Source organism: Orbicella franksi, chromosome 14, assembly GCF_964199315.1.
Source record: "Orbicella franksi chromosome 14, jaOrbFran1.1, whole genome shotgun sequence".
Classification (NCBI taxonomy): domain Eukaryota; kingdom Metazoa; phylum Cnidaria; class Anthozoa; order Scleractinia; family Merulinidae; genus Orbicella; species Orbicella franksi.
This window is the reverse complement of record NC_138158.1, coordinates 16,452,148-16,473,374: the sequence shown is the minus strand read 5'-3', so window position 1 is coordinate 16,473,374 and position 21,227 is coordinate 16,452,148. Positions and strand designations below refer to the sequence as shown.

The 21,227-nt window shown below is 39.6% G+C and overlaps 2 protein-coding genes across 2 annotated transcripts in view; both read left to right on the top strand.

Annotated features, from left to right (window-relative positions):
* LOC145467315 (protein sidekick-1-like) overlaps positions 1-21,227 on the top strand; it is a 330,055-nt gene that overhangs the window by 158,016 nt on the left and 150,812 nt on the right. The window contains exons 8-9 of the mRNA XM_081450855.1: positions 1,618-1,917; positions 3,789-4,085. Of these exons, the coding sequence (XP_081306981.1) occupies positions 1,618-1,917; positions 3,789-4,085 (597 nt within the window). The remainder of the gene's footprint in view (positions 1-1,617; positions 1,918-3,788; positions 4,086-21,227) is intronic.
* On the top strand, positions 16,766-20,725 carry LOC145467358 (menorin-like). The gene is made up of 2 exons (XM_081450908.1): positions 16,766-16,854; positions 17,501-20,725. Exon 2 carries the CDS (start codon positions 17,677-17,679, stop codon positions 19,024-19,026), a length of 1,350 nt encoding a protein of 449 aa, XP_081307034.1. The 5' UTR covers positions 16,766-16,854; positions 17,501-17,676; the 3' UTR covers positions 19,027-20,725.

Here is a 21,227-nt window from a genome sequence, read left to right as displayed (position 1 = left end):
GATTTTAAGCAATATTGGAAGTACAGCTAAGTCGTCACCGTCTCTGTACCCGGTCGCAAAAATGTACTAATATAATCAGTTTACAAGTGAATATATGAAAAATCATATATTTGAACTGCGAAGAAAGAAGTATGAAGGCATGATTGATCATCGTAGTTATGCACACAACTTAAGCGGTTGTGAAATTAAAGCTGGGTTTTTATCCCGTTCAGGCCTAGAAATTTTTTTCAGGCTTTAATTTCACAACTGCTTAAGTTGTGTGCATAACTACGATGATCAATCATGTCTTCATAATTCTTTCTCCGCAGTTCAAATGTATGATTTTTCATATATTCACTTGTGTTCTTCACCATCTACGGGTATATCTACCGGTATATTACGAACTCTTGGGCTTGATAGCTCAGTTGGTAGAGCACTACACCGTTATCGCAGAGGTCATAGGTTCGAATCCCGTTTAGGCCTGAATTTTTGTTTTTCTTTCAGGCTTTAATTTCACAACTGCTTAAGAGCAGCTTCGCCTAAATATCAACTAGACTTGGAAATAGCGAAAAAATCGAATTTCTTCAAACTCGCCCAGAATGAAGCCCTACGGGCACTAGTTACAAAAATATTGTTTTAAGCTCGATAAATCAAAAATTATTTTTTTACGCAATTTTTTCGTTTCGATGTCCCAAATCGGCCATAATCGATCGAAAATGAGCGGCATATTCAGAGGCTTGTAAACTCAAAAGTAAAAATCTTCATTACAAACTGATGGTACGTCGTATTTGTACTTTCTTTCTTGTCTATTTAGAGCTAAATAGATCGCGATTTGATTAGAACTAAAATATTTGATGAATTTTCTAAATTAACGGCTCAAGACAGCTTAACAAGAGGTCTACATTTAGCCTATTTTCAAATGCTAAAAAGGCGTTCTGGTACACGGCTTTTCCCAAAACGACTAGTTTGGTCTGAAAGAGCATTGTTTTTTCTTCAAATTAGTGAAATAAAATTTTTGGGTAAATAAAATTGTGAGCGCTGAGATAGCGAACTAAATGCAGCACTTCTTTCTGAAAACGTGACCTTTGACCCAAGCGTTACGAAACCGATTACTGCAAGAAAACCCGGAAGAAAAGCAAACGCTTCGTTATTTTGAAACAATTTCTAGTGATATCTCTCTGAAACCATGATTGCAAGATTCTCTTTCCAGATATGAAATCTTACAGGGTCAAAGAAGGAGCTAAAGGGCGCATTTTGTTACAATAACTTTGTTTGCTGAGAATTGACTTGAAGTCAATTCCAGTGAAATTTGCAAACTTGAAGTATGTTAGCCTAAACTTTTTTGTCTCTTTGCGTTAAGAAATGGAAGTTTCCATCACATCCAGTGTTAATTTCTGGTAAGCACCTATTTTCCGTGGGTTGCTTAGACGTTTAGCTGCAACAAACTTTCTGTTACAACATGTTTCTTGTATGTACATATCACGCGTGTACAGTATTCACGCTACATCAGGCAACTAACATTAGACAGGTCCTTGACAACCTTAAGAAACACTTCTTTTAGAAATCTTCGTAGGAATCATATATGAAAGCCTAGTGACAGTCATTGCAAAGCTAACTTGTTTTGAACTTTTCTATCAGAACCTGACGGTGCTCCACAAAACGTAATAGGCCAGAACAGCAGCTCAACAAGCATCTTAGTCATGTGGGATGAAGTCCCAGCTGATAAACAGAATGGTATCATCACGGGTTACACCATTACTTACCAGTCACAAACAGAGAATGACAATGGAAGTGTTTTGGTTGGTGCCAATGATCGTCTAAAGAATTTGACAGAACTAAAGGAGTACGTCAACTACAATGTCACAGTGTTTGCATCTACTGTGAAAGGAAATGGACCACCCAATGACCCTGTCATTGTAGTTAGAACAGACCAGGACAGTGAGTAATTTTAATTTGAATCCTTTTCTTGTGGGTGTTATGGTGGATTTTGTGGCTGCTTGGTTCTTGTTTCTTAATCACGTTTGAGCTGACCTCTCCTGCGTAGAATGAGCTTTTTTAGCCGGTCAGAGGTTAAAAAAACGTATCATTGATATCAAATTTGTGTAAGTAACGATCTCAAAGAAAATAACCCGTGAGCTTTGCGTATATGACTGGGTAGGAATGTTTAGTATTAGAATTTCATAAACGGTTTACATGGTAAGAGATCATATAGGGAAAGTCTGCATAGTACGAGCCAAGTTGCCCATAAGGCAGGCGCGTAACTCCGGTTTCAGTGGCATCAAGCGACTAGGAGTTTTTCTACTTCTCTCTAGTTGAAACACTAGTCTATTGCATGATAAGCCCCAGCTTAAGTTCGCCAGTACCCATTTCTACACCTGGGTGGAGAGAGGCACTGTGAGAGTTAAGTGTCCTGCCCAAGAACACGACACAATGACATTTGATGTCTTCGACCAGAACTCGAACCAGGACCTCTCGATTCCGTGGCGAGCGCACTAACTATGCCTGTTAATAGACCATATACATGTACAGATAATTTTCATTCCTTCAGTGTGTTAAATCAAATCATTACGGGAACACCAAGGATTGTTTTTTAAACAAAAACGATCGATTTTAGGCAGTGTTGGAAGTACAGCTAAGTCGTCACCCTCTCTTTACCCGGTCGCAAAAATGTACTAATATAATCAGTTTACAAGTGAATATGTGAAAAATCATATATTTGAACTGTAGAGAAAGAAGTATGAAGGCATGATTGATCATCGCAGTTATGCACACAACTTAAGCGGTTGTGAAATTAAAGCCTGGGTTTGTATCCCGTTCAGGCCTAGAATTTTTTTTTTTTTTTTTTTTTTTTCAGGCTTTAATTTTACAACTGCTTAAGTTGTGTGCATAACTACGATGATCAATCATGTCTTCATACTTCTTTCTCCGCAGTTCAAATATATGATTTTCATATATTCACTTATGTTCTTCACCATCTACGGGTATATTACGAACTCTTCGGATAACCAGCTCTCAGACGGCTTGATAGCTCAGTTGGTAGAGCACTGCACCGTTATCGCAGAGGTCATAGGTTCGAATCCCGTTCAGGCTTGAATTTTTTTTTTTTTTTTCTTTCAGGCTTTAATTTCACAACTGCTTAAGTTGTGTGCATAACTACGATGATTAATCATGTCTTCGTACATAATCAGTTTAATACTGGAAACCAGATTTGTGTTAAGTGACCACCTCTGTTAAGCCGCAGAAGTCACTGCTTTGCCGTCCCAACCAGAGATTTTGTATTGTTTTAACACTCTATTTAAGGGCCAACGAGAATATTGCTTGGCATTTCTTTATCCTGCTGCATTTAATGAAAGGAAAGAATGAGAAACTTAACTTGAATAAAGAGCGTACATAGGCACATCAGCATGATAGATGCCTTTGTTGAAAGCACGATAAGGGGATTGTGTCCTGTAGTATGATTAAACAACCACTTGCTAGGCCATTTGTTTTTGTTCAAGGTTTTTTGTAGTTCTTCTTTTGGTGTTAGTTTCTGGTAAGCACCTATCAAGTGGTTTCACTTTTGTAATTGACCCATGCTCATTTTCCGTGGGTTGCTTAGACGTCTAGCTGCAACAACCTTCCTGTTATACCATGTTTCGTGCATGTACATATCACGTGTGTACAGTATTCACGCTACATCAGGCAACTAACATTAGACATTTCCTTGACAACCTCAAAAAACAGTTGTTATAGAAGTCTTCGTAGGAATCATATATGAAAGCCTAGTAACGATCACTGCAAAGTTAACTTGTTTTGAACTTTTCTATCAGAACCTGATGGTGCTCCACAAAATGTAATAGGCCAGAACACCAGCTCAACAAGCATCTTAGTCACGTGGTATGAAGTCCCAGCTGATAAACAGAATGGTATCATCACGGGTTACACCATTACATACCACTCACAAACAGAGAATGACATTGCAAGTGTTTTGGTTGGTGCCAATGATCGTCTAAAGAATTTGACAGAACTAAAGGAGTACGTCAACTACAATATCATAGTGTTTGCATCTACTGTAAAAGGAAATGGACCAGCCAATGACCCCATTGTTGTTAGAACGGACGAGGATAGTAAGTATTTTTTCCTGACTGACTAGCTGAGTGATAAGTACACTTTGAATAACCAAGAACTAACCATACTTTACGAAATAAGTAAGTCAGAATGTTTTTAGCCAGGAAAGAACATAACAGTCGAAAGACTGACAAACCATTTGCCAGAACGAACAACAAACTCAACCCACATATGACGCCGTGTCTGAACTTAGGCCACATTGGTGGGAAGCGAGCTCTTTGACCACTACGCCATCCGTTATGATGGTTACTTTTTATATTCAAACGTTGGTCAGCATCCAAGCTGCTTCAAGTTTATTTTCGGTTGATAGTTGACTCGGGCTAGGCCCTCGTCGACTATCACGCGATAAAAATCGAGAGCGAATAATTTGATTGTTTTAGTACAAGTCTACTTGTTGTTAAAAATATTATCTAAATCCTCTTCGCAGACACTTTGTAAATGCAAAGTAGCTACCGCTATTTGTTATCAACCGCACACTTCTAGGCTACTCACTAATCTGTAACAGAATAGACAGCGTGTAGTGCAGTCAAATAAGAGAACGGCATTCGTGATGGAACGCTAGTAGATTTATACTATTTAAAATAATACAAATGTGATTCTCATTGAAAAATCAACAAGATTTCCGCAAAATGGGCAATTTCATACATTAGCAAGAGGAATCAGGTAAAGCTTGTCAACCCCTTCCTAAATGCAATGTTGTTTAGGATTAAGAAGCACCCTATTTGTAATAATAGCATCGTCTTGAGTCTTGAATCAGCTACTTGGAGGCTAATCAAAGTCATCACAGTGTTACAGTCAGTAGCATTTGTTATTCAGAATTACAAAAATTGTTTAGTTTGCTTGATGTACATGGTGTACATGGTGAAGTTGTTGCCGGGCTGAAACAGTATTACGTCATGTTAGCAGATAAAGATTTAACACTTTTTACATTCCTTTCAGGACCTAGCGCTCCTCCCCAGGATTTAAGATTAAACGACACATCTTCCACTTCACTTTTAGTGAGGTGGAATGAAGTTCCAGCTGCGGACAAGAACGGTATCATTCGTAGTTATACCGTGAGCTACCAGGCGATCAGTTCTTTACTCGTTGAAAACACAACGGTCTATGTTCCTACACCTGAGGTGAATCTAACTGGGCTGATAAAGAATATGAACTACAGCGTCAGGGTTTTGGCGTCTACCGACAAGGGAGATGGACACTACAGCGATCCCGAATTTTTCGTTACAAACCAAGATGGTGAGTTAGCGTTCAGATTTCCTCGCATTATTTGGGAATAATCATACAAGTAAAGGTGTTCAGAAAAGATGTAACAAATAAAGGCTAGAGACGCTATATAGTAAGATCTATTATGGGTTGAAAACACGAAACGCTGGAAAACTTTTAAGGAGTTCAGATAGTTACAGGAAAAAACCCTGGACAAGAATGAAGAGGCTAACAAACCGCTTGTAATTTGATTTCTATCTGTTAATTTGTTTGTGATCGTCATTGTCCATTCCCTCGCGGTAGAGATCCGGGCTCTCTTAAACGTTATCTGTATATATCTGTTTAATAGCTGCGATACCATTACTATCAATACCATTATTCTTTGTTCAGTACCTGGTGCTGCTCCTGAGAATGTGAGAGGACACAACACCAGCTCAACTAGTATCTTAGTCACCTGGGGTGAAGTGCCAGCAGATAAACAGCACGGTAAAATCCTTAAATACACTGTCATTTACGAGGAGTCCGAGGGAGATGCAGAGACGATGGTATGGGTTGATTCACCCTCCCGTCAAATTGAGTTAACAGAACTTATAAAGTATACGGTATACAACATCCAGGTGTTAGCTGCAACTTTGAAAGGTGATGGACCACGCAGCAATCCCATCACTGTATGGACGGACCAAGACGGTAAGTACGAGGAAAACAACATTAAATTTTTGGTGCAGAGGTAGGGAGACTCGGTTGGTTTTCAACTCATGCCCTCAACTAAGGTGAAGAGCATGCAGAAAAGTTGGCTATAAGGTTATATTCATGTGCAAATCATTGTCGCCACTAAAAACAAACAATATACAAGTCGATAACAGGTAAGGGTAATAGCCTGTGTGAAAACTTAGTGGCCATCAGGACGGACACACAGTCTTGAACAGGAGAAAACTATTTTACAGGAAAAGTCGTTTTTTGATCATTATCAAAATTTTTAAAGAAAAACAAAATCTTAAGTGGAATGGTATACCATAAAATAAGTACATGAACAATCCCTTTCCCTTCCCATCGGCACTAATAGTAGTTAATCTCAATATAACAACTGGTATTAACCCTACTTGCACCCAGTTTACCAAAGCTCAAATTTTTGTATGTTGCAGTACCTTTGAAGGCTCCTGTACTTACTTCTGTAAAGGTACTGAGCAGTACTAGTGTCGAGGTGGAATGGCAGCCAGTTCCTGAAGAGTTTACACACGGTGTCATTACAAAGTACGTCATATTCTACACAGCTGAGAGAGGGACGGGCGAAAAGGAAGTACCTGCGTCGCTTCTGAAAGCGGTCGTAAATGGGCTTAGTCAGTCTACAACATATTTATTTCGAGTTAGGGCTGAAACTGTGAAGGGTGCAGGTCCAAAAAGCGATCCTAAAAATGAGACAACTGAAGGTAAGGATATGTATGCTTTTCATGAACACGGCAAATAGCAGTTACCAAAAATTCAGCTGTATAGTAAAGCAGTAAAACTTGAAGCAAATGAACACTATTATTTTGAAATTGAGCGAAACATCTAAATGGCAGTAATTAATGCTGAAGTTGGACTGTTCAAACGAAGTGATACAAGCAACACCCGTGGTAGTATTATCCACGATAGAACTGGGTACTATGTCTTAAAATTACTTTAGAGGAGTATGGCCCATATGTGGGATCAACTCTCTCACCTTTCTTCATTGTGCGTTGAATATTGGCTAGGAAAAACTATCAACTTCCAAACGTAAGTTCCTGCCAAAATCAGTTTCACCTTGCCAGATAGTATGTTGACGTTTCAATCAAACTAATGTACCTATACCTATATGTTGTTTTTCAGACCCACCGACCGCTCCGACGCCTCCCGATGGCAACATTGGAACAACAGAAGTGTCTGTCCCCTTTAAAACTAAGAAAGAGTTAAGTAATGGCAAACCTGTCAGGTAAGTGTTTTGAAATTTTGCCTTCGGTTGCTCTGTAACGCAGATTGTGCTGGGCCTCACTGAGTGTGTAGGGGATCGATCTTGTGGGTTTTTGTACTTCAGCTTACGTTACGATTTTCTATTTTGAAGAAGAAAGTACATAAAGTTTCTAAGACTACCTAGTAGCTTGTTAATTTTTAATTTCAAAGTTAAAAACAAAATTTCAAGAAACAGTTAAAGTGCACCTAGCCCCAAAATTTTTTTTTCGCTAAAACGAATCTACTTGTTATTTAAAATACCTCTACGAAAAAATTTTGGATTCGGTTAAATCCTCGATTTTCTGTGCCCCGACGAAATCTCGAAAATAGCGCCAAAACACCGCCATTTTGTTTCACGACCGAGTTTGAGGAGAATGGGTCCAGCGGCTGTTGTGACGTCTACCCAGGAAGGTCGAATATCTCACGTCCTCTCATTTCCTTCACGATGGTGCAATACACATTCGAAAAGTGCACAGAAATGCCTTCCAGAAGTGCTATCGGCTGTTGCAGCAATATCCCAGATCTAAAGAAAGATATACTGTACAATTTACTGGCGATGATCGGTCCAATAAAGACATACACGATGGTTGATTTTGGTGAACCGAAACGAGCGAACTGAGTCTGTGAGAACCATTGAAGAACTCTCACTTGAATTTGTTCCGTAGACTTTCAAACGCTATTTTCAAAATTTTCTGCTTAAAGCCAACCAGCAATTTGTCGAAATACTACCGACAACCTATGTCTTCCAATCCCGCAGTATTTATAACATAGCCGGCAAAGTTGTGTGATCGATCAAGAAGCGTTACGACCAAATATACTGATATGTAAATAGGTCGCAACTGTACGCCGCCAACCAACACAATTTCTCTTTCGATTTAGATAAAAGTCGAAGATTAATCCTTTAGAATTACATGATAACAAAATTGTTACACTCACAGAGTTTTTCGAAGGTTTGGAAATCAGCAGTGCGACAAACATTCTATGCAATAGTGTCGAAAATATGACCGCGTAACATTCATGTCTGCGGACCGCTTAGGGAACACATCCTTTTCGCTTATCCGACGAATTTCACTGCAAACTTTGAAAAAAATTTAAACTGGTTATTTGGAGTTACGACTTAAAACGTGTGAAATCGGTAATTGTATGAAATGTTTTCTTCCCAATTCCGCCTTGCTTCCCGCAGCTTCAAAAATACAGGCCCAAACAATTCTACGATTTTCAATCGATCGAAGCCAGTGTTTTGGAGGTCATCAAGTCTCAAAAACTGCAACACTTACGTCGCTCTTACAAACATGAAGCATCCCAGAAAGTAAAACACAAACTGGATTTAATAGAACAACCATACCTTGACAAAATACATTCTCGCAAAGGACAAATGTAAACGGGCTATAAACACGCGTGGGAGTCTTGTGTTTAGGTGACGAAATTACCATCCAAAGCAGTCCTTGAGTTTTCATTCCTGCTTTTCGTTTGCCTGCTCCTCCACTTCGTATCTAGCTTTCCATTCCTAATATACAAGCAGCTCGTCCGCAAAGAAGTCTTCCCTGTCGTCGCTTGAAATATTGCAAATTGTTCTCAAAGCTCTAAGCAGTGAGTTCACATTTGTCGAACGTGCTCGATCGAAGTTTATTTCGGTGTCTTCCGAATCGAAACCTAACTCTGACTCCAGTGACGAAAAAGAAATGATTCTGGAACAAAACTTGGACGTTTTAGTCCCAAAATATATTGGAATGATTTCTTTTGTTTTTCATTTTCTCAAGCAAATACAGAGAGCTGACTGAGGCGCCATTGTGTTTGGTTCCTGGGTAGACGTCATCAGCAAAGCCGCCCCAGACTCCCTAAAACGCGGTCGCGTAACACTTCAGGTGCGACTTTGAAAGGACACAGAAAATCGAGGATTCAACCAAATTCAAAAATTTTTTCGCCCAAATGCTTCGAATAACATGTGGATTCGTTTCAGCGAAAAAACATTTTTGGGGTTGGGTGCACTTTAAGAGCCACCTTAAATTTTGAATAACTTACGGTAGCGCTGAATTCCCTTCAAGAAAAGCTTGCAAACAGTTGCATCTTAACATGTGATCACAGGAATCCATGACCCATGGGTTCCTGGTGATCCATGATTATTTTGTAAAACAAATGGTTGCGGTTACCAAGCTCGTTTATTAGTTACTGGCACCTAAAACTAAAATTAATGGTGCAGGTTGTAATGTTTCTATAGTAAACCTACTAGGTCAAAACAATGACCAAAACGTGTTCTGCAATGATTGGGCGTTTGTTTGATACCATTATTGTAGGAAACATTGGTAATATAATCTCTTAAAGTATGACTATTATAAAATGCTGGGTACTATTGTAGGCTACCTTATGTGAAAACACCTTAATACACTCTTTTACAGCTTTTATCAAATGATCGTCACACCCTTAACAGATGGGCAAAACCCAGGAAAATCATCAGACGAGCAATACGTTAAAGTCATGCGAAATTACGATAACCAAGTGAAAGGGGAACCTTATATTACGGCTGAGTTCGCCAACGATCAGTCACGGATATCATTTCCTGTTGGTGACGGGAAGCATTATTCTAGAGATGGTGTTACTGAAGATAAGAGAAAGCGCAGAGAAACATCATGTGAGTCAGTTCACAACAAATGGCGTGACTACTAAAAATAAGGACCGTATACATCCATTTATGAGAATGTATATATTTACTTGAGAGCACGTTGGCTAAAGTTTGAAATTTTAACCCCCAACGTGTAAGTCAAAAACCAATAAAAATTAAAGTTAAAACAAGTTTTTATAGGGCAAAAATGAAATGAAAGCCTAGAACAACAGGTTGTCATAAATGATTTGCTTTGGGATTAAAATTGCTCAGATTTATCAGAGATCGTAATTGGCATAATATACGTTTATTGCAAAGTAGCAAAGTACTATACCCGTATCAAATAGTCTTTCACACTAGCAACGAGCACGTTTCCCCAAGAGAACTTATAGAGATTTATTAGTAGACTTCAAATATATAAAATTCTTCCCGTCTTCAAAGTTTATGCATCCTTTAGAATAACATTTTTGAAACATTTCGAAAACTATGGTGAACTTTGAGAATGTATGACGCCACTGTGACGTAAGATGGTGTCAGAATTTGGACAATCCCCACTTAAAATAAAGAATAATTTAAAATATATAAGTGTAATTAGTTGGACGGTTGAAACCGTTTGCTTGTTGGCTTGTTTGTTTTTGTTGTTGTTGTTGTTGTTGTTGTTGTCTTTTGTTTGTTTTGTGTTATTGCGACTTCATTGCCATCATTTCAGTTTCTTCCACCAGCACCTGGAGGGTCCCTTTATCCCTTTAATATATAAAAGTCCAGATACATTTTTCTCGACTCAGGAGGGCTTCATTTCTCTCCTAATAATTCATTTTGTCAGTTCTTATTGGAGTACGCATGGAATTGATTTAATCCCGGGGTGCCCTTCTGTCTTTCCTTTCAGCTTTGAGGTATAAAAACGGAAAGCTTGAAGAAGGCACAAGATACGCGGTCTTTCAACGATCTTTTGCCGAAGATGGTGATTATGAAAATGAGGGATTTATTACGTTTACCACCAAAGATGGGATCCCGACAACAACTTTGGTAATATCAATAGTTGTTGGGTTACTTGTTCTTGTGATCGTGGCTGGTGGGATTGTAATGTGGCGTCGAATGCATCCTAATGGTGAGTTTTAACTTTTTTATCTGTATACAGTTCAACCCCTATTAAACGGCCACCCTCGGGGAAATTGGTATTGGCCGCTTATTGGCGGGCGAGCGGACGGGCGGGCGGGAGGACAGGCAGGCAGGCAGGCAGGCAGGCAGACAGGCAGGCAGACAGGCAGGCAGGAAGGAAGGAAGGAAGGACGATCAGCAAAACAGTTACTATTATGACATTTCAAAACGAAATAAAATGCAGCTTTGAAAAACACGCTGCTCTTTTTTTTTTTCTGGTTCTTTCATATTCTAGCAGAGACAAAGTCAGTTTCAAGGAATTCTCAACAAGGTTCCACGCAAGAAATCTTAGAGTTGTCTCCATATAGTCAACCATCCACAGAACCGAGTTACTACAACACTACTCTTAACGAGTTAGAAACTGAAGGGCAATTCACTTATGAAGTTGTTGATGACGCACGTTCTGGCCAGATTATTCATTATGATGACATTGTTCCACAACAGGAGGACACTTACGCGGAGATCGATCCAGGAGGCCATTACCAGCCATTAAATGTAAACCGTCAGGTTATATACGAAGGGTATGTGAAGCCGAAGCCAATCTTAGGCCGAGCCCCACTGTCAAACTCGTGAGAGTTATTACGATGAGTACGAAGACATATCACTTGCCTTCTGCTTCGTGTGCTGTGCACAAACGACGTAAAAAAAGAAAAGAAAAAAGGGAGCCATATGCACCAGAACTCGGCCACTTACAAATAATGTTAAAAGTAGAAGTGACGGCACTGTCGAAAAAAGTTAAAACGTACTTTCGGTGTGTTATTTGACCTCTAAATCCTTGAGTATAGATAGATAGATAGACACCTGTATTTAACAGCAAAAAGTCAAAACGTAAAATTTTAGGGTAGTCCCTTAAGGGAGCTTACAAAGCATCTCTGCTATCAGTAGGAGCCCCGAAGCTATTACCTAACATAGATTACACAATAATAGGATATATTTAACAAATAAAGAAGCCTAAGTCGTGTATTACACTGTGATAAAACACGACGGGCATTTGAGAACACGAGGAAAATGTGCTAGTGTGTTCTACATTTCTCGAGTGTTCTCGAATGTGCGAAGTGTTTTATCATAGTGTAATGCACGGCTTAGGCTTATTTATTTGCTTTATGATATAGAGGTAATGTGGCGAAGAACAATAAAACACGCTTTTTCTATGTTTTATACTCTGTTATAATAAAGTTTTCATATAACGCGCTCTCTGACTGGCTGAAACAGCGTGCTTTATCAGAGAACAGGGCAGGGATTGATAACAGTAAGCTGGCTTTTAAATTTTTGCTCCGGAATTTTGCCAAATTTGACCTAAATTAAACATCCCCTGTGATTCAGACAAACTCAGTGGAAAAGAGTTCTATGTCTACAGTAAATATGGCTCACGGAAACCACTGTTAGCGACAGTAGAGTGAAAACAGTACTAAAATAACCAGTTTTGCTAGATTCCGGTCGACAAAACAGGTAGCGAAATAAACAAATTCTCAACCTAACCAGTGCTTCGATAAAGACAAATTTTTTACGAAGGCAGAACTTATACTAAAGAAGTAAAACAGCGACAGAAAACAACAATTGAGCTGTCTCTGTTTATGATGAGAAGCTTTATTTTTGTAAAAATGCTCAATTGCTCAAAACAACACTCACATTCAGTGTAGTAACACTCGTTCTCTGGTCATCTCAGCGAAGTGAACCAACGAGTGGTCAGCTCAAAGCTTGCTCTAGATATTCTCCTCTGTGGTCGAAGTAAAACCGGTGGGAGTAGTTTAGCCTGTCTAATTTTTACGCTAGTTCGGGCAATCTTGCTGCAAGCGGCTGCAAGCCGTAAATAACTGTAGCTCCTTTCAAATTCAACTCAGCATTTCGCATTTTCATCCGCAAGCTTTGAGCTCCTGGTTTCGTAGTTTCCATTGGAAAAGTGCACGTTTTCATGAGCCACAATACGGACGGATTCCTCTGGACTACAAATCTTTACCTGCCTTTAAATTCTTATTTGAAAATTAACTAAAAAGCGAACTTTGAAGGCATCGTTCCTCTCTCGAAAGTCGCTCGAAACTACTCGAAACTGAAAGCTTTAAAATAGCTGAAGTCCAATTTGTGATTGGCAGTTGTCGCTTCGTTAGCCAATCAAATTATTTGAACAATTCCAACAAGACTTGGGATTGGCTTATTTTAGCTTGCCTTGTCAGAGAACAGAGCACGGCTGACGCCACTTTTACTCGTTTGGAAAATAAAGTTTGGTTTGAAAATTCAGCCGAATGCGTGGAGAAATAGGCCCTTTGCAGCTAAGCCATCACGTGACCTGTTTTTCATAAAATTATGGGCTACAACTTAAAGAATGCCAGAAATGGAAAGAGCGCATCGAAAATATCAAAATGGCCAAGTTTGAGGCCCCCATCATTAAAGAAGGAGATTTTATGACGCTCCAAATTTTTAAAAGAATAAGAAGATTTGTATGGAAAGCGTTGTTGGAGAGCAAGGCCTTGCTCTCCAGCAACATTTTCCATACAAATCCTCTAAATTTTCCGAAAATTCAAACTGTCGTATAAACTTACTCTTTAATTCCACGGGCCTCAAACTTGGCCATTTTGGTATTTTCGATGCGCTCTTTCCATTTCTGGCATTCTTTAATTTAAAGCTCATAATATAAAAATTTTATAGGAAAAATTTGGTCACGTGACCCCAGCTGCAAAGGGCCTATTATTTGATTCTTTACCATAAAACAAATAAAGAAGCCTCGACTGTGCTCTGTTCTGTTGTAAAGCACTGAGGAAGCGGTAGAGCACTCAAGAAAAACACGATTTCGTCTCGTGTTTTCCCCTACACTTCTTTCGTGCTCTACCGCTTCCTGCGTGCTTTACAACAGAACAGAGCACAGTCGAGGCTTCTTTAGTTGTTAAATAAAACATGGGTTTTCGACCAATCAGAGCGCCAGGGCCCTATTTACATTATAAACAAAAATAAAAACACATAGACATCTATACACCATATAGAATATTACAACAAACACTGGAAATATGACTTGCCGATATTTCGTCTCTATTTAACAAAGACTTCGTCAGGGCAACTGAACAAGCGATCAGTACCGTTGCAAAAAATACCAAGCGTAATATAAGAGTTTGCAGTGGTAAACGATGGCTGAAATATAAGAGTTTGTATAGAGAATAGAAGATGTCATCGAAATCAATCAATGTATGGGTATTTTACCGAATAAAGACTCTTGAACATTTAATGGTGTCATTCTGGAGAGTTTATAGGAGATTTGAGGAAATTTTGATTTATTTATTTACCCTACGGTGTTATTAATAACAGCGTAGGACAAATAAATCAAAATTCGCTCAAAATTTTCTTTAAACTCTCCAGAATGAGACAAAATGACACCATTGAATGTTCAAGAGTCTTTGTTCGGTAAATTACCCGTACATTGAACGAATTTAATGCCATCTTCTAATCTCCATACAAACTCTTACATTTCAGCGACAGTTCACCACTACAAAATCTTATATTACGCTTGGACGACCTGTGGATATGTGCTAGTTGATTATATGCAGCAATATGAAAATGCACGCGCGTTATCAAGCGCGCGCGTTACAACACAGACCTAAATGGAATCTAATTGCGCACTAAAACAAGTCCCTGCTCGGGTTACGGCTGCAGAAAAAGTTACCACCATTTAGAATATTGATAAAGGATTTGCGATGGTAGATTTAATTGATAGTCGGTTCGAGATATATTGATAGCCTAAAGCCTGGTACACACTTGTGAAATAAGCATAGCATTAGTGAAATAAGACCAAGCATAAGCATAAGGAAAAGAAACATGTTCCATTTTCTTGTCCTGGCGCTCACGATTATTTCACTAGTGTTAAGCTTATCTCACAAGTGTGAACTAGACTTTAGCCACAGAATGCTGGTTTTCCTCTCCTCAGTTATAAGGTAATACAAAGAAGTAATCATGGAATGTGAAAGTTTATATGGTAACTGAAAAGCTCCCCGAACTATGTATTTATTTGCAATTAACTTAGCTTAACATACGTTTTTTTTTTTTTCTGAAAACTAGTACACATTTTCGCATGGTCAACCACAAAGTTTCACTTTGTTCGACTGAAGGTCAGTTTCTTCAAGCCTTACAATTAGGAAAGTAAATAACATTTGAGGCGGTTTACGCCTTTCTTACGAAAGCGATATCAGAAAAATAATCATATTTAATTCCACAGTGATTGGGAGTTTGTCTGAGAACACTATTTTGCTATCAGCCGATAAGGGATTGTACACGCGAACCTCTCGACAACGGCCACCTTGGGTACAGAGGAAAGTAACCGTTGTAGAAAGGTTGCCGTTATGGGAAGATAGGAGCGTGATATGACACCTCACACGCGAGGTAGGAATCAAGCCTAGTTGCCTTATATAATAAAAAAAACAGAGTTTGTTAGGAACCGTTCGTCAGTCGTTAATTAAATTGCCGTTGTTGAGAGGTTATTTGTCAGATAAGACGCGCTTTAACGGTTGCCGTGGCCGTGGTAGAGAGGTGCATAATTCGTCTGGATGACCTTGCGGGTAAGTTGCTTTAAGTGCGACCGATTATGCGTCTTAGTGCAAAGACAGGCACAAGACAAATTGTGCGTCGAGACGAGCTACCTGCTTACATGCGTCTTAAACTAGGAAGAGACTAATTCTGTATTCGCTTAAGTTGGCTCAAAACAGTTTCCAGCACTTAGATTTTGATGGGTCGTTATAACCACTCTTTATCACTTGATGCTACAATCATGGTATCAAAAAACTGCCCAATCATTGGTGAACACGTTGTTATTATTTTCGTGACGCAATATGTTACCATAGCAACAGTATGATCTTCTAAAAACACCCTTGATTACATACATATACAGCTCTAGGGGCTTATAATTCAAAAACGGCACGGTGAAACTTTTTTATACTATCAACATTTAATAGGCATGATGAGTAATTAAGGGTGTTTTTAGAAGGTCATACCGTTGCTATGGTAGCCTATTGAGGCACGAAAATGATAACAACGTGTTCACCAATGATTGGACAGTTTTTTGATACCATGATTGTAGCATCTAGTGATAAAGAGTGGTTATAACGACCTATCAAAATCTAAGTGTTAGAACCTGTTTTGAGCTACCTTAAATGGATCAATCGTCTGTGTGTATAAAAGATGAACATCGGATGAATCTCTTGTTCGGACGGTTAATTAAATATTGGAATTTTATGGATCGGTAAAAGCGCACTGTAGTTATGTGAAAGGAATGCCATTTTCTATTGAAAGTATGTGACAGGGCTACCATTTCTGTCGAAATATAAATGGGTATGGATTTTGACCTCGGGGCGGGGCTTCCCTATAGATAACTTTTTTAGTAGTCCCCCTCCGACATTTCGATGTCTAAAAAAGCTGGCTTATCAGAAACCCAATTTGAATTACACAAATTATACAAACCCTTCCTCAAAAGAAGTAGAAAAATATGTTTCCCTCTATCATTGTGATCGAAAACTGGACTATCACCTCTACCTCCTTTGTTTTATCTCTTCTTGCGATTGAGTTTACTGTGGTGCGTCTATCTTCATCTGCTAAGACTCTGCCGCGTCTGAAGAAACGAATGGTATCGTCATTTAAGAAAGGGATATTTAGAGGGCTGATTTCCCCAAAGAAAGGTTGTCTTCACCGAGATATTTTTCTCCAGGCCTCTTCTCTGGTCCATAAGAAATAGACAGTTTCCTAGGAAACGTCAGATATGGTAAATGATTGAATAACGTGGTGGAGAGTCACAAGGTGGTCACGACATCTCGAAACAGCATCGTATATTTCTCGCAAAATGAGATACGTGCTGATTGGAATAGCTCTTGGTAAGTTTAGAAACTTCTCTTTTATCCAAAGCTATCGAGATTCTGGGACAGCTATCATCTTGGGTATCTACGTGGTTCGTTATTTGCGAAGTCGATTTAAGCTAGATGACTTTGCTCGGTCTATTCGCACGCGCACGTAAGCTCAGTAATTGCAAGTTGTGAGGTTTTCAACCTCTTTTCGCTGTTAATTGAATGGCAGTTCAGTTATTGTCGATGTGTAAGTTTTCTAAATACAGCATGAGTATTTGCTCTTAACTGAATTCGCTAAACACGCCATGTAATTCATATTATGATGCTTTTGAGCAGTATTGATTAAATATTCATCTTTGTGGAATCCGAGCGTCATATGATATTCATAGAAATATTGTTATGATTAAGTGAGGCCTAGTTCACACTTGCGACATAACGTAACGACATAAACGACATAACGCTATATAAATAGTAGCTTGTGTCGCATTGTGAGCATCGACATACAAGCATAAGGAAAAGATCAGGTTTTCTCCTTATCATGCTGTTATGTTGCTATTGTGTTGTTATGTTCATGTCGTTACGTCGCCAGCGTGAACTACGCCGCCTTAGCGTAAATAAGAAAGTCCTTTAGTTGACCCACTTTTCACTCACGTATTTCCCATGTCGTCTTCTTCAGGATTGCTAAATCCATCAGCTATAGGTCAAGAAAGTAAACTTTGCAAACCCATTCATCACCAAGACGCATGAGATGACATTCTGGCCTTCTTTGGAGTGCGTGACGCTCTTGACATCACTTGGTTGCACGCAGTTAATTCACCGGAGAAATTGGAACAGGGCTTGTTAGGAGACATTATGATGCTAGAGGCAGATGTCTTGATGCGGAACAACATTGTGAATGGAACTCCTGTAATGGCACATCCCCCAGACGTGGACAGCAACTTAACATTACACGGCTTCTTGTCACAAACAACGAATTCGACAAAAGGAATCAAGTTGGACTTCAAGACCATCGAGGTGGTGGAACCTTCCCTGAAGATGGTTCAGAACATTACGTTCGGGCAAGAGGTCAAAACCCCGATTTGGCTCAATGCAGACATCTTGCCCGGTCCCTGCTACGATAAGGTGTGCGTTCCGGTCGACCACGCTAGATTCTTGTCTCTCTGCAAAAGGTACTTCCCTAATGGAACTCTTTCAATTAGTTGGACAACTGGGAAAAATATGACAGCCCCAGAAAACTTCTACAACTGGTCTCAAATGCTTCCTATGGGGCAACTTGTCTCTCAGATCGCTCAGCCTATCACCTTTCCTGTCCGTGCTAATCTTGTTCAAAGGTCTTGGGAACAGTTTCACTGGTTGCTCGACCTATCAGAGACATTCACCATAACCATCTGGTCTTCCACTACGGATAATCCAGATGTCCGAGACCTGGTTGCACTACGGTATAATGTTTCTGACAAGAGGAGAATCTACTATGACCTTCCACCGAATCAGGAGAAAGCGTTTAAAGACGCGCTGGCAGCAAGCTCTGACAGAAGCAAAGGTGATAGTGAAAGTTTCCCCTGGAAAGCCACCGCTAACAAGGATTGCAAAGATGTGCTAACTGGTCATGACAGTGTGATGTTTTCGGGAGATGGTGGTCAAGTTGTATCTGAAAAAGTCCTGTACAAGGTGTCAGCTCGTGAATTTTCACAAGTTGTTGGCAAAGTTTCCTTCATCAAGACTGGTGGAGAAGACGGCGAAAGAAGTGTCAGCATCACATTGCATGTGAAAGACGCAACAGGCACGGCAATAGATTCAAATCCTCTTGTCACACTGGTGCTTCATAGCAGCGGCGACGTCCAGTTCTCTTTAACCAATGGGGATGTCAAGCAGGGATCCATTCAGAGCGAAACCGGTGTCTTCAAATTCGTGATCGTAGAGAGTTCGTCCGACGGCAGGCAGAGGTCTTTCAGTTGTGACATTACTGCGCAAGACAACGAGGAAGATAAAGTTTCCGTTTCCTTGACAACAGAGAGCGAGCCAGTAGGAGGGTACGCCCTAATCAGGGTAGGGGCACAGTCAGATGCGATTCTAGTGCAGGATGTTAGCACTGCGCTTGCAATGCCAGAGACTGTAGGAGGGAACCCTGGACGTGTTCAGTGCTGGTTTCAAATATTTGTAGTTATTTTGTCAGCGTTATTTTGCATGTTGTTGCAGATGTGAACTAACGTGTTTTGCGTAGTTAATCTGCGCTTTCTCTAAATATTCTGAGATCTTTTTGTTAGCTTTTAGGAGTTGACCAGGCGGGGTCTCAGCCACTTACTAGTGTGGTAGATGTTGCCACCGAGACCAACATTGAATTATTAAACATTGGACAACGGGACACAATGCAGCTAGTAAGATGATAATGCCGCGTTTAGATACGAAAGAAGCAGTCCAGGTTTCCAGCGAGGTACTAGCTTTTTTCATAATTATTCCTCTAAGGCTCGGAACCAAGTTAACCAAAATGTTAAAGTATGAAAATAGGCCTATTGTACCAGAAGATATTCGTCAGAGTTTCTACTCTGAAATTTTACACATTCGGCAGTTCGAGGTTGTGTTTTTGTTGTTGTTGTTGTTGTTGTTGTTGTTGTTGTTTAAGCGTGTTTCAGGTGTGGGTTTAAGTAAGAGCAACGTTTGTAGGTTTCTTTGATTCGTGGAGATCCAACTTGAGAACTTGCTCTTCTCAAGCGCCTGCCAGCGGCGGAAATTCCTTCGTGACAGTGTTGCAAATTTGAAACTGAACCGAATACACTTTCAAATTGTCTTTACCTCGGAAAGTTTACAGAGAAGCCAAAAACTAATAAAATTTTAGTAATGTGACTGTTGAACCGAAATTTTCGGAAAGAGCTTATTATACAATTCCTTGCGTAGTGTTCAGGCCGTTGAACAGAAGTGAGGCTAGATTTGACTTTGTTATTATACAAACCTCGATACTCAGTATCGTGCTAACTAGTTTTTGATCTCGTAACATACTAACTAAGGTGAACCAAAATCTGGCCCTCATGCCAAGGTTTTTACATTTTACAGAACTGTAAAATAGCCTATTCCGCGAAAAAAAATTAAATTGAGGGCGTCCAATGTTTGTGATCGGAAAAGAGGAAAGACAAACTGGTAACCTACGTTAGATAACGGCCTAAAACAGAAGTAAAGAACGTGCTATAAGTGTAGATGCGATGCGATTAAAGTATTCAGTGTTCGTTATTCGATGGAGCGATATGTAATCTACCTTACATACATACCTTGACATTGTTAAGTGGCTGACAGTAGGATCGCTTAAATAATGTTATTATAAATCAGCCTTTACAAGGCATGGTTGTTGCATTTCTGGCTTCTGACTGTTTCAATAATCGGATGCTTTCAGTCTTGAGACAAAAGAATTAACGAGCACAAATGGTTAACTCTGATCAAGTCCAATTAAATATAATTCATCGGTGTCGGCGATGAACTCTGATTTCTTTTGCATAAAGAGTAGTTTATTGGTGCTAACCCCTCCCTTCTTCCACCCCACACTTTTTCTCGTTTTTAAATGTGAAGTGTTCTGTTTGTAACTTTATGGTTAAAAATAAGATTTCCTTACCTCTTTAAGCATTTCTGGAGTCCGTCTTTACTGCTAAATAATTCCTAATCAATTTCTTCGTGTTCAAGGCAAGCTGATCGATGCCTTACTCCACTCCAGATTTGAGATTTGAGAAGGGCAATAAAATTCAATTCTTTCTGCCACTTTCTTTGACAATATCATACTTGCATTTTAACAGAAATACAACATTTCAGAGGAAATTATGCTTCGTACAGGTACAACGAAAGTACAGAATACAGAAGCCGCGTGGAGTCCGGAGCTTGGGCAGTGCTTCAAACATTTCCAGCCGTGAGAGGTCTGGGTCAAACGATGCTTTGCATTCAACCAAAATCTCAAATGGTAAACTCAGCAAGGAGCTATTTCTCAGAAAGAATAGTGTTTCGTTTCCGGAAAGATGTTCATTCAAAGTCTGAGAAAGGCTGGGGTTATGATACCTTGTGCATGAGAATTCCCGGGGTGAGGGGGATATGTGCTTTTAATGCGCCGCCTTGCACCGCACTGATCTGCCCATTTGCTAGAGCCTGAGCTTTTTCGTCTAGGTGAGGTTTAGTACTGAACCTACTGTAAAAGAGAAAGGGCTAATTAATTTAAGTCGACTACACATGTATCAGTTATTACAGTCAACGCGCTTCGAAATGTATTTACTTGTGATACTTCACTCTGACTCTACCCTAAGGGAGGAGGGATCCTCCCTTATATCTACTATATAGGTATGGCCAGCGTCAGAGGGACATGTTTTTTTAAGACATTTTAGTCAGAAGTAGAGTATCGATCTTGGTCATTTTGGTCTCAAACTTGGTATGGT

Bases quoted from the DNA above. Each gene is read 5' to 3' on its own strand.
- LOC145467358 (XM_081450908.1), top strand. From the start codon at position 17,677: ATGATGCTAGAGGCAGATGTCTTGATGCGGAACAACATTGTGAATGGA.